The sequence below is a fragment of the Plectropomus leopardus genome, chromosome 2 (assembly GCF_026936395.1).
Source record: "Plectropomus leopardus strain MGB_pleo_1.0 chromosome 2, ASM2693639v1, whole genome shotgun sequence".
Taxonomy (NCBI): domain Eukaryota; kingdom Metazoa; phylum Chordata; class Actinopteri; order Perciformes; family Serranidae; genus Plectropomus; species Plectropomus leopardus.
In genome coordinates this window covers 3873475-3889540 of record NC_142177.1, presented here as the reverse complement: position 1 = coordinate 3889540, position 16066 = coordinate 3873475, and the positions used below count along the sequence as shown (strand labels likewise).

The 16066-nt window shown below is 40.8% G+C and overlaps 1 protein-coding gene across 1 annotated transcript; it reads right to left on the bottom strand.

Annotated features, from left to right (window-relative positions):
* Positions 1-1356: 1356 nt before the first annotated feature.
* On the bottom strand, positions 1357-15504 carry cyb561d1 (cytochrome b561 family, member D1). Its single transcript, XM_042498741.2, has 3 exons — positions 14459-15504; positions 13639-13676; positions 1357-6740 (listed from the first exon to the last, which is right to left on the bottom strand). Exons 1-3 carry the CDS (start codon positions 14613-14615, stop codon positions 6234-6236), a joined length of 702 nt encoding a protein of 233 aa, XP_042354675.1. The 5' UTR covers positions 14616-15504; the 3' UTR covers positions 1357-6233.
* Between the last annotated feature and the right edge of the window lie 562 nt (positions 15505-16066).

Here is a 16066-nt window from a genome sequence, read left to right as displayed (position 1 = left end):
CATGACATTTTCATGCCATTTTACACAACATACCACACTACATGGTTTTTGATGATTTTTTGGGCGACATACTTATTATGACGTTTTTTCAGGTTGCAGACTTACCATGACGCAATGGAGCACTGATTCATAATGACACCCCCCAAGTGTCTGTGTTTTTGTCTTCATGCAGTGTCTCATACATGCCTTAAATTAGGATTTTAAAATAAACACATGGAAGACATTTCATTGAATGTCAGACAACAGACTGGATCTCTTTGTTTCACACACATGCAGCACATCATTTTGATGTGCTGCATGTGTGTGTGTAACTAAAACATATGAGCATCCTCTATACAGACTGTGGGTACATTTTAATATATATACAGTACTATGACCTATAATCATCAGCTGATTTGTTCATTGGTTTGGTTGTAAGGTGGTTCTCTTTTAAAGCAGAGTATATGACCTCAATTCCTGCTTGTACCACCATGCAGGTGGTTTGAATCAGTGTATATTGCATGATAACTTTTCACATAGTAGCATGGTTTTTGTATAAATTAAGAGAAGTGAACAAAAAACAAATTCAATGCAAAGAGCATCAAGGTTTCATCAGTTAAAAATGTGCCTGCAATCTGCTTTGACCCCACTAAATGTCGCCTGCTGCTTTAATGGCTTTTTTTCCCAACATTTTTTTTTAGTATTAGTAGTAGTATAGTATAGTATTTGGTGCGGGAGGACAGTGTGTGTGAAACGGAGTCAATAAACTACAGTGTGTGTCATATAAGCAGTTTAATGTGCATGCGCAGTTACTACAACAGTGTGTGTGTGACCTGGGGAGACCACACAGAGGTCAGTGTTGTGTTGGAGTTCATGCCTGTTGGGTTGGATGTATATTATCGCGTGTTCAATAAACATAGACTTGACTTTGTAGCAAAAGAACCTTGTGTACGTCCATTTACATTGTGTGTTCATGTTAATGAAGAATTTATGTTTTTAATTGTTTTTGGACAACCATGAAGCTTTTTGGGACAGAAGAAGACAGTATTTCAGGCTTTGATACACAGACATTACTTGTTTGATAGATCCGCTCACTGGTGGTTTGAATCTTTTCATATAAACTGCAAAAAAGAAAAATACAGAATATGGGCAGCATTATCATTTGAAATTATGAAGTAAGTACATAAAAGTAATGTGCATTTTGGGATGTAGCAGCTAGGTGACATTCTTCTACACCAGAGTTTATTATCAGTGAAAATAACAGCTCAAGACAGCTCTTTTCTCCTCTGACATGTAGTTCTCTCGATTGAGAAAACAAAATAAATATTATTCAAGGTTGGATTTGTCTCATTAGAAATAAAGACATACAAATTTAACTGCAGTTACTTGTTTATTACAGAAGGATCACGGGTAGCAATCTGCTGACAAGAATTGGATAAATACAAACCTACGGCTTACATTCTGATCACCTCATAAACACTCTGAACGGGCTTGTACCGCAAAGACCTGAGTAGCACGTTGAGTAAGTTAATTTGCGAGTGTGTTGTGCTCAGCAGCATCTTAAAAAATCGAAGAATTTACAAAATTCACACTGAATCTGTCATCATGATTTCTACTGTTTCACCGAGGAAACATTCTTTATAAGAACATTCAGTGCCACTTTTGCACATTTATTGCAGTACATGTTTTTCATTCCAAGCTGAAGTGAAACCAGATAGAAACTTGCTAAAAGCAGCAAGAATAACAAATCAGTCTCACATAAGTAAAAACTCTGATTTTAATGAGAGAAAGCTAAAACATTAGACCCAGTTTGGAAATGAACCAGGTGTACTACTGCTTGTTTTTTTTGAGAACCAAGATGTGTTAAATTATTGTTAAGTATCCCTTTTTTTTTTTTTTTTTTAAAAAAAGGCTTACAGTAGGTACATGTTTAATTGCTTTTTGTTATATATCTAAAACTGTCACTATATCCCAGAGCCAGAGCAACAGGAAAAAATCCTGTTGCTCTGGCTCCTCCTGGTGCTCCTCATGGCATTTGCAAGAATCCCCGCACCTGAACGAAAACAACCAATCAGAGCCAGGAGGACTTTGCTGTCAAAGATAGAAATCAACCATGGGATAATATGATCTGGTGTCACATGGGCCGTGTAAACAGAGCAGCCATGTGATATGCGCAAAAATCATGAATGTAGTAACTTGACAGGGCTGCCAACTCTCACATTGATCATGAGACACACACTATTAACACATTTCACACAATATTACACCAAAAGGTCATTTTTTTGTAGTGAAAAATAAATAACAGATCATTTCTGACAGCAGCACAGCGCTCTCTCCAACTCATCTCGCGCCCCCAGGCAAGACTGAGTGAGTTACTGTGAGTTACTGTGAGTTACTATGGTTACGAGGCTGCTCGAGCTGCTCAAACTTACGGCTAAAATGAATACTGATAGTCTGTTCAGCGCAGCATTTGCTGTTGTTTCGATGCTCTTGATCAAGTAACAGCGTGAGAAAAATGTACAATAGATAATGCAAATGCCATTGGGAGCACTGGGTAGAGCCACAGTTTTGGGATTAATTGTCTCAGTGACAAGAAATACAAGTTCATTTTTTTTTTTTTAAAGTTGTCTACTATAGCTTTAAAGACAGTCCATACTGCAGTCTGAAAGCCATCCAAAGATCCATTATGGACGCTAAATGGGAACACCACTGATTAATATTTGCATAAACTGCCTCCTAGTGAATAAAACAAGAGGCTGAGAGGTTAAGAGGAGGTGCTGGAGGATCACTACATCCAATAGGTCTTTGTGCATCACATTTAAAAATGCTCCACATTCATCTGTCTCACCACAGTCTCACTAGCCAGGTTTCCATTAACCCTCAAATTATGCAAACTGAATTTGGGAATATAAAATGTACCAAATAGAAACATTTAATTAATTAAAAAAAAAATTTACTTTAATATACTTTAAAAATGTATCGCAAAAAAAGTTTTTACGCTGAGGTGGTATTTCAGGTGATTTGAAAAAGCCATATTTTGCTTATCTGCAATGGAAACACTTTTTTGGCTTTTATAGGTCACATGATGTACAACAGAGTCACATGACATTCTAAAAAAACATGGTGAGGTATGTGTGGATGGAGGAAGAGGCCAAGATCGTTTTAAATCTTACATTAGACAAAGAAATTATGGGGCTAAAAAGTGTTATTGCATCACATCACTCTTCAAACGTTGAACGGATTATTCGAATGCAGTCATCTCGCAATTGTGTTTTCTCAACATTTCGAAAATATTGCTTAAGTTCAGCACAAATCTGTGGAATGGAAACCCTCCTACTGATTGTTGTCCTGATTACTGCAGCCTGAAATGATCTGCAGCTGCTTTTCTCAAAAAAATCTTTGATTGGGACTTTTATTTGCCCTGAATTGTGCCTGCCAGGTAGTACCTGTTCCCAAGCTGTGTGGCCTTCCCAACAAGCTCCCATACAGTATCAAAGGCTTAGTTAGAAGGTTAGAAATGGAGACTGGTAGAAATGCATGTGAAGTTTGGTGAGATTTGATGATATATACTTATATATACTGAGGGTTACCATCCACTCTGTCTGAAGACAACTTCAGGGGACCCAAAGCCCTCTGATCTTCATTTTCAGACAGTTGTTGATGTTGAGACCAAGTCTAAATATCTCTGACCTCGGCTCATATTAATAGTTTTGAATTGGATGGAGTGCATTGAATTGGAGTGCAGTGATTGGTACAATTTTCAGCTCTTGTAATTTGACTGTTTTGCAGATGTATTACGCAGACTGAAAAAAAAAACAAACCTTAAAGCTCTCAATTGGTTTATTTTAAATCGGCTCCTGGAGGGGCCGATTGATGACATCTTTGCTCAAAGAAATCTTTGGCCTTTGGCCTTGTATGACAAAGCAACACACCCGAGTCAGTGCACGTTCATATTTCCCACTGATTATAAAAGCAAACGAAACACAAAAAACACGGCTAGCAAACTACTTAAAAGACAAAAAGGAGTCACGTGCACAGTGACAAAACAAGAGGAGCTACATGGAGATTTTCAATCAAATTCAATTTCATCAATTATAGCATTTTTATAATCAAATTCTCATTGAGGAAACACTCCCTAACACCACTGATGATGCTAAAGCTTTTGTTTTTTCATAGACTACTTTTCTCATAAATGTCCTGATGAAAATGTTTGAAATGTGTTCTTCAAGCAATCCTGATCAGAAACTCTTAAAGCTCTAGGAGACAATGCCCTCTTTCTACCCTCCCAAATCTAACCACAGCAATGTGTCATGAGAGTAAGGGATAATGTTTGATGAGTAAGGTTAGGCTTGATATTAAGCCAAACACCGGAGCGGACCAGTTCACTGAATTTTACCAGTTGTCCCACATGATTAAGCAGTTACTCCTGAGTGTTACATAATGACAACGTGTCCCAGCCATAGACTGTATATAAGGATGGATGACATGACAGCTCCACAAAAGTGAAGCTATTCAACCTGGATCGCCCCCTGGTGTCTGACTGCAGTACAGGTCTTAAGGCCCGCCCCTCTGTGTTAGTGTATGGGATATAAGCCATATTAAAAACTGGAGTACACGCTGACTTAAAGTATCCCAAAGATGGTTTCTGCCACTGAAGGTAGTTCTCATCACCCCAATGTTAGCTCAAGTGTTTGTTTATATCATAAATTAAGATTATATGAGTTATGAGATTATACAAAAGGGGGATTTTTCGCCATGATTGACAGATGTGACCAGTTCGTGTGCTTGCGTTCAATGGAGCTGCGTGACATTGGTCGAATGAGTGTTTTTGCAGGAGCACCCCTACACTTTTCACTCCACTTTTATCTCTGGTTTGGTCTTGAGAAATAAGTCCTGCTTCCTAGTGATCACCTTCAATTAAACACGTCATAATTAGAATCATTTTGGATATAAGGAAATATTGATGGAAACTGGAAATTTAATGAGAAAATGCTTCATGTAGCACCTGTAAGCACCCAAGACAAACACAACACAAACATATCATAAATGAATAATAAATAAATAGAATTTACAGGCTGGTATATGATCATCCACAGCATCTTCAGCACTGAAGCCGTGTCCTCACACCAACAGCAGCAGGTGCTTTGTACCCTATCGGACACCAGTCTAGTATATACACTGTCTTTGAGACTTTTGCTTTCAGTTCATACATAGTCAAAACATACCTTTGGAGATGTCAGGGACGATACGTTCAGGTGTTCACCAGCTCCAGCTATGGGATTGCCTTGAGTAGTTTGTCAGTTCCATGTTTGTGCACTTTGCATGATAATCCGCATATTGTGCATAGTATCATTCTATTCTATTTCTATTTCTTTGTGTTTATGATTTCAGAGCTTAAAGCAACATTATGTAGAAACTCGGTCCTGTGCGCTTTGGCACCCACTAAAGGTCTCAGAGTGTAACAGCACTGTTGTAAAACAAAGCTGTTACATCTCCGCCAAGTTACTTAGTACTGAAAACAGGCGAGCGGGACGCTCTGTGGGATCTGATCTTGATCAATTAGATCAACTTCTAAACTGATTTTTTTTTAAGGTGGAAAAGCTACATAATGTTGCTTTAAGGAAGGCAAAGATACCTAAGTGTTTTAAGCTGCACTTTCTCTGCTGGCCACTAGATGCTGGCTTAAGAAAACTCTATGAAATAAAGTGTGAGTCCAGGAGGTGTCAGAGATATTAAAATCATTTGTGTGCACAAATAAATAGTTCAGTTTTTAGGGTAGACGTTGATCATTTGTGAGCACAACTGATCAGAATCAAATGCAGTGTTTCTGCATATCTAATCACAGCTTCCCCTAGACTGTTCCTTCGCCACGTTAGGATTTTCTGACTCCAGAGACTGACATGGATCTAGGCAAGCTGTAAAATTTAAGTCCAGAATACAAAACTTTCTCTACGTTGTAAGACAGACACCTATGAAGGCATACCAGCACTTACTTATTAAAAATTATTTTCACACATACCAGCAGATATTCTGCTCACAGTTAGTGATAGTGGTACACCTTCAGAGACATCCGTGTTTTTATGTTCGTGTCCAGTTTGTGGGACTACCAGGTTGTCGGGCTGTTTGCTTAGTTATGTTCTCTTCTCTTCTTACTTTAGCAAAAAACTTGCTTCCATCTGATTCCTCGAGCCTCTGAGTACAATGTAAATCCAATATGGCCACCAGGTGAAGTGAGCGAATCTATCTCGTGTTTCCTAGCTGGTAATCTTCTTGCGGGGCAGGTAGGCACTGGTGATCTGGTTCATCACCACCAGGGCGGGGAAGAGCGGCAGCAGGAGGAAAGCCCACCAGGCTGCCCCTTTCACTGTTGCCTGGAACCAGTCTGAGAACATGGCCGACACCACGGTCACTGTGGCCAGCAGGTAGACGACCAGGCCGCATGTGCCGTGGTACAGCTTCAGCCTGGGCGGAGAGGAGGACAGACGCAGCAGCTTAGGGAAAATCACGCAGACGCCGCAAGCCGCCTGGAGCAGGGTGGCAGCCAGGGTGCAGATGCCCAGTACACTGTGCCAGGAGACCAGGTGCGGGAGCTCCGACACGTTCTTGCTGGCAACCATGAAGCCGAGACCCGTGGCCGCAGCTATCAAGACCAGAATCTGACAAAACCAGTGGAGACGTACTTTACCCTTCCGAGATTTGAAGCAAAAGGGGGATCCTTCAGCCGAGAAGAGGAGGATGCCTTCAGTCATACACAGGCAGTACTGCAGAGGGAAAAGACAGAACTGTCTTCATTAAAGCTAAAGTAGGTGACTTTTTTGCAAATCTGACTGAAAAGTTATATTTTATAACTCAGTATATTCATATGATGTTAGAAAATGTCTAATTGTTGTGAAAGTCCGACCAAAACTGGACTTTTAAAATGCATGTAAACATGTTAGTCCAACTGATATTGTGCTAAGCTGAATTTCCTGAAGTTGGACTAACACATCTAGATGATGAAGTTGGGGGTCGATTTACTTTTTCATGTATACGCCTCAACCAGACCTGAACTGGTCTAGGCGTTGTGAGCATGCTCCATAATCCCTACGCCAGGCTTTTCCCTAGAAGTCAAACAGCGTAACTTCGTAGAAGAAAGCCAGGAAAAACAAACGGCGAAGTAAGGAAGAAAACAAAACGAGATGAAGGTACCAAGTGAAGTGTATAGTACATACAAAATGTACAGTACAGCGCCGAAAAGTTTGCGCCTGCTAACTTTAGTATGTGACATAATAGGTCAACTGTAAGAAGGTCCAATAGCATCTAGCTGAAAGGGGGCATATCGTCCCTGCTGCATACCCCAGCTTTAAGGTGTTTTCTCCCTCCTGTTCCTGTAATGTTTCAAATAAAGCACAGCCATCAGAACTAGATTTCACTCCATTTAAAGATTAACATCTTGAGTAGGAACCAAAGGGCTTGAGGTGGAGAGCCACAGACAGATTAGAGAAGTCAGACAGCACAGTGAGACTGAATATGCCAGTTGTCCTTTAGGTCACCTACAGTGTGACCTACAACAAGTACTTTCAAACTTGTTATAGTGGTTCTAGTTCTTGGACCAATTCTTTTTACTTTATATATGCTTCCTCTAGGCAACATTATTAGAAATCACTCTATAAGTTTCCATTGTTATGCTGATGATACGCAATTATATCTATGAAACCAGATGAAACTGATCAGCTATCTAGACTTCAAACATGTCTTAAGGATGTAAAAGCCTGGATGAGCCGTAATTTCTCAATGTTGAATTCAGACAGAACTGAAGTTATTGTTCTTGGCCCGAAACACCTCAGAAACTCCCTTCTAACAATGTAATTTCTCTAGCTGGCATTAACTTGGCCTCTAGCACATTTGTAAGGAACCTAAGAGTTTTTTAACTTCAAGGATTGCTTTCTTTCACTTGCGTAACATCGCAAAAATTAGACATATCCCCTCCCAAACAGATGCCAAAAAATTTGTACATGCATTTGTCACCTCTAGGCTGGATTACTGTAAATCCCTATTATTCGGTTGCCCCAACAAATCTCCAACTGGTGCAGAACGCTGCTGCACGTGTCAAGTCAATTCAAGTCAATTTCATTTATAGAGCCCATTATCACAAAACAAAAAGATGAGTGGTAGAGGATGATGAGGGATCTCTCTTCCAGGACGGACAGACGAGCAATAGATGTCGTAAATAACAAATGAAATACAATCATGGTGTCCTAATGGGAACCAAAAAAAGAGACCATATTTCTCCTGTTTTCGCTTCTTTGCACTGGCTCCCTGTAAAGTCCAGAATTTAATTTAAAATCCTCCTCCTTACTTACAAAGCTCTACATGGTCAGGCTCCATCCTATCTGTCACAGCTCATAGTTCCTTACCAACCCTCAAGATCACTGAGCTTTAAAAACGCAGGGTTACTTGTGGTTCCCAAAGTTTCCAAATGTATATGAACTAGAGCCTTCAGCTAACACGCTCCTCTCCTATGGGACCATCTTTCAGTTTCAGTCAGGGAGGCAGACACCGTTTCCACTTTTAAGGGTAGACTTAAGACCTTCCTCTTTGATAAAGTTTATAATTAGGGCTGGCTCAGGTTGCCTGGACCAGCCCATAGTTAGGCTGACAGGTTTAATCTGCCGGGGGACTTTCTGATATGCTGAGCTCCTTTTCCTTCGCTTACTCCTGCCATCTGAAAATCATGCATGTCTGTTTACTGCATTACCCTTACCTCTTTGCTTAGCCTCAGTAGTTTAGCTTAGCCTTACATCTGTGATGGCCATGTGGTACTCTCACTACCTGGGGCTCGCAATCACAGAGCCTGGGTCTGTTGAACTGCACTATGCTAATCCCACTGTCTCCCTGGAGCATTCCTGCTCCCTTGTTTCCTAGTTTTCCCGGATCCTGGCCGTAACCTTGACTGTGCCTGACCGTGGTGATAGCTGTGCTGATGCTGTGATCCTGCCTTTGGTTGTGCTCGTGCTGTGGCTGTACTGATACTGTGCCCCCCGCTCGCCCTGATCGTGGTCTTGGTCCTGGTTGCGACGATGCCGTGATCTTGCCTTTGGACACCTCCCTATCAATATATGCATGAGACTGTTATCATCACCCTCAATATCATCATAGAGTGCAATTAATAATTTCACACCTATCATATGTGACATGCATCTGTTTCCATTACTGCAGTGCCTCTCTCCCCCTCTCTCCCCCTCTCTCTTTCTCTTTCCTTTTTGCCGCAATTGTATTTCATTTGTTATTTACGACATCTATTGCACGTCTGTCTGTCCTGGAAGAGGGATCCCTCATCATCCTCTGCCGCTCTTCCTGAGGTTTCTTCCTTTTTTTTCCTTTTTTTCCCCGTTTCAGGGGTTCTTTTTTGGGAGTTTTTCCTTGGGTGATGTGAGGGTCTAAGGGCAGAGGGATGTCGTACACTGTAAAGCCCTCTGAGAAAAAACATGTTTTGTGATAATGGGCTCTATAAATAAAATTGACCTGACTTGACTTAAACAATTATAAGGTGTATACAGTTTTTTCACCTGTCAACTGCCAGCCAATCAGTGATCAGCATTATTACAATGTGTATGCATCATTATGCACACATACAGTATATCTGTATATTTTACTCCACCATAGCGGACAGTCATTAGTGTGTCACTGTGCCTTTGAGCTGTGACGACTATGATGTAGAGTAACTCTGCTCGACTGGTTTGCATTGTTTCACAGTGACTGCTGCATAACTCTTTGGCAAAGCAACAGTCGACGGTAGGCATGTCTGAACATCAATAAAAACATTTTCATGTTAAAGAGGGAAGCTATTTAATCCAAACTATGAAAATGAACACTGAGGACATGATTGTATGATGATATTGAGAGACTAGACTGATAAACACACTGTTTACAGAGATCACACTATAGGGCTGCTACAAAGTCCCTTCTTTACATTGCCTTTACTTCTTTACACAGGCGCGATGGGCGTGATGTGTAACACATCAGCGTCTTCCTCTAATGACACATAACATGAGCACTGGCGGTGTTTTCTAAAAGACAAAAATAGCATAACATGCTAATAACAATCATTCATAGTCTCTATTATATGGCAGCTGATCTCGTCTTCTGCTCAGAGGTTAAAGGGCTCCGAATCTCATTGTTGTCCCAATTTATGGACATTTTTGGCCATTGTTTTTTTTCTCCTAGGTAGCCCCTTACTGCTGCTAGCTGCTTTTTAAATCTTCCCACAGTGGGTCATACTTGTAACATGTCATGGAAAAAACGTCACACCCATCCTGGTGGTCCCATTCTGCCGGCTATCCTTTGAACATAGATGTGGATTTAGCTGTTTTGACCTCCCGCTGCCGGCTTAAAGGCGAGACAACTCTGTCTTCCCTTTCCACGATAGTGTATTTCTAAAGAGCAGCAAGGTGGAATGACAGCGCAACACTCCCACCCTGAACAGGCAGTGTAAGGGGATGAGAGAGAGAGAGACAGAGAGAGAGGAATGGGTGGGTGTATGTGCCTCTGGGGAAACATTTAAGACCATTTCATTGTGTAGTCTATACAATTTAGTGACATCTAGCGGTGAGATTGCAGAATGCAATCACAAATCTGAGCGCCAATGAGCAGCTCTCATGGGAATGAACGAGGCCCCGCCTCTATTGCTGTATCCAGACTTCCCTATGATACATCCATTATGTAGATATAAATGGCTCATTCTAAATTAATAAAAAACACACGTTTTTTCCTTGGTTTTTTTTTTCCAGATGATTACACACTAAAGAAAACAGTTATGAATATTTTATTCAACTTCTACCAATATATCATCTTAAATCCCACACACTGAACCTTTGGTTATGGCTTGTGCATGGGGACAAAAACCACGTTGTCAATTGGGAAAAAGCAGATTTTTGGGTCAGTGGTTCAGTATAGGATTAGGCATGTAGTAGTTATGTTTCAGGTAAGTCTCCAGGCAATTAAAGTAAGTCTATGACATGTCTCCAAAAGTGACATAAGTAAACTTGTGCGTGTGTGTGTGGTGGTTAACAGAGTGAGCAATGAGTCATAGGCAGCCCTCTGTTGAATGTGCTTTGAATTCATTTCTGAGGAAAAACACCAGCACATCAATCAAAGACTTTGAGCTCACAGGGATGGCTTGTTTCTGATAGGAGAGGCACGATGTTTGTACAGCACGTTATCACCGACATCCTGCCATGACGATGCATCGTGAACGATCACCAAGGCTGTACTGTCTTGAGCCATCACAGAGGAAAACCCAAAGTTGACCTCTAAGCTGTCCTCCCTAACATATTCTAGGTCAGTTTGTAACACAATAGCCGACGCAGTGGTGCAACCCAGCAGTTAATGTTAGCACTCCCTCCTCCCAGCCCTCCTATCTATTATTCACAGTGGAAAGGAGATGCAGAGACAAAGCCTGGAGGGTGTGAGGGTGAAGGTATGCTGAATCTGTACAGGAAAGTTAATATTCTACTAAGGTCTCACCATTGAAATTATCCACTGTATTTTTTTTTTTATTGACATTTGACTATGGTCAACCTATAACCTATATTTGATCAATTTTATGCAAAATCCTGCAAGACCTTCCTGCAGTAATATGTCTCTTCTTGTAATTATGAGAAAAAGACCTCATCAGTATGAGATAAAAACTTTGGGTTTTATTTAGAGATTTTGTCATTTTAGGTCATATTTAGGAGCAGGGTTGGATAAATGCACTACAGCTGCCTGGGGAAAAAGGGCCCTTTTCTTCCCACCCCTTCTCAAGATAGATATAAAGCATTTGGTTACACACAAATTTAAAATATGCACCATGTAAACATGATATTAACTGATGCACTGGAGGTATAAAAACTAGATTTTGGAACAGACTCTTTACAAGACGTCTCAAGTCAAGGTAATAATGCAGAAGCCACTTTAAAGAGACAGTTCAACACAAAATCAAAAATTAAGTTTTTTCCTCTTCGCTGTAGTGCTGTTTATCACTCTAGCTTGTTTTGGTGTGAAGTGCTGAGTGTTGGGGACATCGGCCTTAGAGATATCGGACCTCTCTCCAACATACTGGAACCAGATCGCACTCAGCTTGGTTGGCTCAAAGCAGCAAAAATACATTTGAAAAACTTAACAGCAATATGGTTTGCTGTGATGTGGTTGGCAGGTGTAAAGAGAAAACAGTTCTTACTACTGTTGACGACAAACATAAATTAATGTATTCATATAAATCCTGAATTTTTGAACAGTTTCAATGCTAATTTTTGGCAGTATCGATACAACAATTGTACTTTCTCGCTCTATCTTAATGTTAACGCTGATTATAATCATTCTGCTGTTCTGTCTCTAACCAAGAGACGCCATTGCCATGTTATAGCCTTGTTATATTTATTTGTAATAAAAACTTAAATTATATGCCTTCAATGTCAATTCTTCCCCCTGGTCTTGAAAATGTCAATATTTTTCAATGTTTTATATCAAAATTAGACAATCCAGTATTGTAACAACATCATAAATTAAACTGTTCACAACAAAGTTGATTACCTTGAGTAACCAGGTCATGATTTCTGGATAGAGGAAACATTGCTGTTACATTTTTAAAATGTATTTTTTTGGTGATTTAAGCTCCACAAGCTTAGTTCTATCTAATTCCATCTCGGCAGCCGATATCTCCAACACTCGACAACTCACACCAAAATTTCTAGACTGATAAATAGCACTACAGGTAAGAGGAGAAAATATGTATGTTATGTGTTTTCCACAAACATATATACTTAGTATATATGTTGGGTATATATGGGTAGACTTAAGACCTTCCTCTTTGATAAAGCTTATAATTAGGGCTGGCTCAGGCTGCCTGGACCAGCCCATAGTTAGGCTGACATAGGTTTAACCTGCCAGGGGACTTCCTCTGATACGCTGAGCTCCTTTCCTTCTCTCAATGCCGCCATCAGAAATCATGCATGTCTGTAAACTGCATTGCCATGTGCAAGCTTAGCTTAGCTCTGTGATAGCCATGTGGTACTCTCACTGCCTGGGGCTCGCGATTACAGAGCCTGGGTCTGTTGAACTGCACTACGCTAATCCTGTTGCCTCTCGGGAGCATTCCTGCTCCCTTGTTTCCTAGTTTCCCTGGATCCTGGCCGTAACCTTGACTGTGCCTGACCATGGTGATAGCTGTGCTGATGCTGTGATCCTGCCTTTGGTTGTGCGCATGCTGTGGCTGTACTGATTCTGTGCCCCCCGCTCGCCCTGATCGTGGTCTGGTCCTGGTTGCGCCGATGCTGTGATCTTGCCTTTGGACACCTCCCTATCAATATATGCACGAGACTGTTATCATCACCCTCAATATCATCATAGAGAGCAATTACTAATTCCACACCTAATATGACATGCATCTGTTTCTATTATTGCTGTGCCCCCCCCCTAGTTCTAGTTGGACTTATACAATAATGCAACTTTTTCTAATATAATAGAAAGTTACTGACAGTCAGGTTTAGTCACAGTAAAGAATACAGCCAACTGCATGCAAGCTGAGACAAACTGAACTCAAGATCAGATCATACAACTGACTGACGACTAGAGAGGAGTTCTCACTGTGCGTGTGCGTGTGTGTGTGCGTGTGTGTGTGTTGTTGGACTGCAAACTTACTGCAACAGACATACACACTGGATGCCAAGAAAACAAACCTGGAACAGAGAGAAACACCAATAAGCATCTAACAAATCATATCCATACAAATTACAATGGTTGAAGATGGAAGTTAATGACAAAAGTGTAGAGTGATCACAAAACTAATAGTGTTTCCAGATTTGAGCAAGTAGTGGGGCCCTTAGCAGGGCACGCTATTAACCTTTCTATCTAGTTTCTATTGCTTACATGCAAACTGATTACTACAATGTTTAGGTTGTTAATATCTGAGATATGTACCATCATTCACTGTTCCAAGCGTCTTAAACGTGAGGATTTCAGAGGTTTCATCTAATTCAAATTTCACACTTGGCATTTATCATTGGATGCAAAAAATTCTATCTGAAAAATCCAGACATTCATTGTTAATCACATTTTTCTAACCTGACAAGGATCAATAGAAATATTACCCAAATGTAGCAGATCAACACTGAGTCTTCGGAGCACATCCCCTAATGCCACACACACTGATCCAGCAACCCTTTAAAATTTGTTGAGGTAGGCTATGTATTACTTTGTTTTTGTATGACCTCATAATTTAAATAAGATAAAGGAGACAAGTTAAACTGTCTTCATCTTAAAAGCCCATGCTATAAATGTTAAATTATTTCTAATTATAAGTATAACCGAGTTGCTGTTGTTGTTTACATTAAAACACAAACAAAAGCAATAAATTACTCAATCCTAAACAAATAAGTTCTTTGAACTATGGCAATGTTAAGGATTAAGTTTTATAGATAAACAGAAATAGAGAAGACTTGTTTTGGTGTATGGCACTCACTGGTTCCGGGTCTGGACAGCAGGGAGATGATGAGGGTCAGGCCCAGGCCGGTGACATGAGCCGCTATCACCGCCGCCCTCCGCAGCCACACATAGAGCCAGAAGTCCCGCATCCCCAGCCCCTCTCCCACCGGGCTGTACTCCACATCGGACGGCATGCCGCTCAGCCTCCTGCCGGCTACCTGGCGACTCCGGGGGCGCTGACACTGAGACGGGCGGCGCGTGAGCCGTCGGGACACTGCACGAGCTCCATTATCATTTAGTTGAGGAGGAGGTGCACAGAGACAGGCGGGAGGAGGTGCACAGAGACAGGCGGGATACTGGAGCCGATAGAGTCAAGACACACACAGTGACAACACCAAGTACTTCCGGTGAATCGTTTTCACACTCTGTGTACAGGACGGTAACATTAAAACATTTTGTTTTGGCCTGAACTAATAAATGCCAAATATTAAACTGCTCAACGGGTGTAATGTCACGAAAATGTCTCGCGTTTTAGAGCTTACTGGTTTAAGAGTTCTTCTACTGGAAAAATTTAACTTCCAGTCGCGGTGCTAGCTAGTTTTCGCGACATTGACGGAACAAACGGTCGCTGTAAATCCCTCTGAGGCAAATACACTCGGTCTGCGGATTAAAAACGCGACTGGCTGTGTTAAATTCAGAAACATCACCACCAACTGCGCTGTCTCTTCTCCAGGTCCACACGCTGTCCGACAGGTTGGACGAAGGCTGTTGTCTCACTGTCAGCTGGCTCGTGATTTGATCTCCCGACCTACAGCTAGTGAAGTCCCAACACTGTGTGGTGACAGTCTGGGTGACCGGCGGTCTTGTAACTGGCGCAAAAATGAAGATAGTAAACAACTTCCACTGTTGTTGACGGCCGGATTTCTAGTTTCACTTCCTGGTTGCCGAAGAGTAGCAGAGAAGTGAGATGCTTCACTTCTATTTCCTGCTTTTCAACCTATCCCTCCTTTGTATTTAGCGACAGCGCTCAGAGCCATCAGTAAGATTGAAGTGCGTCGTTTTCAGGGGCGTTCTAAAATGTCATTGGGGGCTTAACGCGGTAGGGGTGTCGGGAGGGGGGGGGTCCACCCTTAGTATTTATTTATTTATTTTGATGGACAAGCTCTATTTCTTTTTTAAATGCACCATGGCGCATTATATATACAAGCTTTTTTTGTTTCAGATTAATTTTGAATTGTGATGTCAAAAATATTAGTTTGATTTGACTTATTTGTCTTGATCTTTTTGTCGTTTTTCCCCCTTTTTTGGACCCCATTGTATATTGCTTGCATCAAATAATTGTAATTTATTGTAATACTTCTAATTGTTTTTCTTACCTTTTGTGAGGTATTCCTATTAGCCCATTTTTCTAACCTCTCCAGCACCCTGTTTTGTGTGTATTCTTTTTTTTTACCTGTTTTCTGTTACTGTTTTTAATGGTGTGAATAAATAAAAACATGTTTAAAAAAAAAACAGTATGTATGCAGTCAGACTCGTGCACATAAATACACTTTAGAATCTGTAAGAATAACTCCTTTTATTTGTCAACTCTTCTTCCTTAATTAGAATTTGTATGTTTGTTGCTTGTTTTAGGTGCTGTTGTTAT

What these genes read in the sequence shown, in the direction of transcription:
- cyb561d1 (XM_042498741.2), bottom strand. Translation starts at nt 14,615, where the DNA reads ATGCCGTCCGATGTGGAGTACAGCCCGGTGGGAGAGGGGCTGGGGATG. An exon ending in GCTGTCCAGACCCGGAACCA is followed by an intron (nt 13,677 to 14,458) that starts GTGAGTGCCATA and finishes TCTCTGTTCCAG; the next exon opens with GTTTGTTTTCTTGGCATCCA. An exon ending in CAGTGTGTATGTCTGTTGCA is followed by an intron (nt 6,741 to 13,638) that starts GTAAGTTTGCAG and finishes TTCCCTCTGCAG; the next exon opens with TACTGCCTGTGTATGACTGA.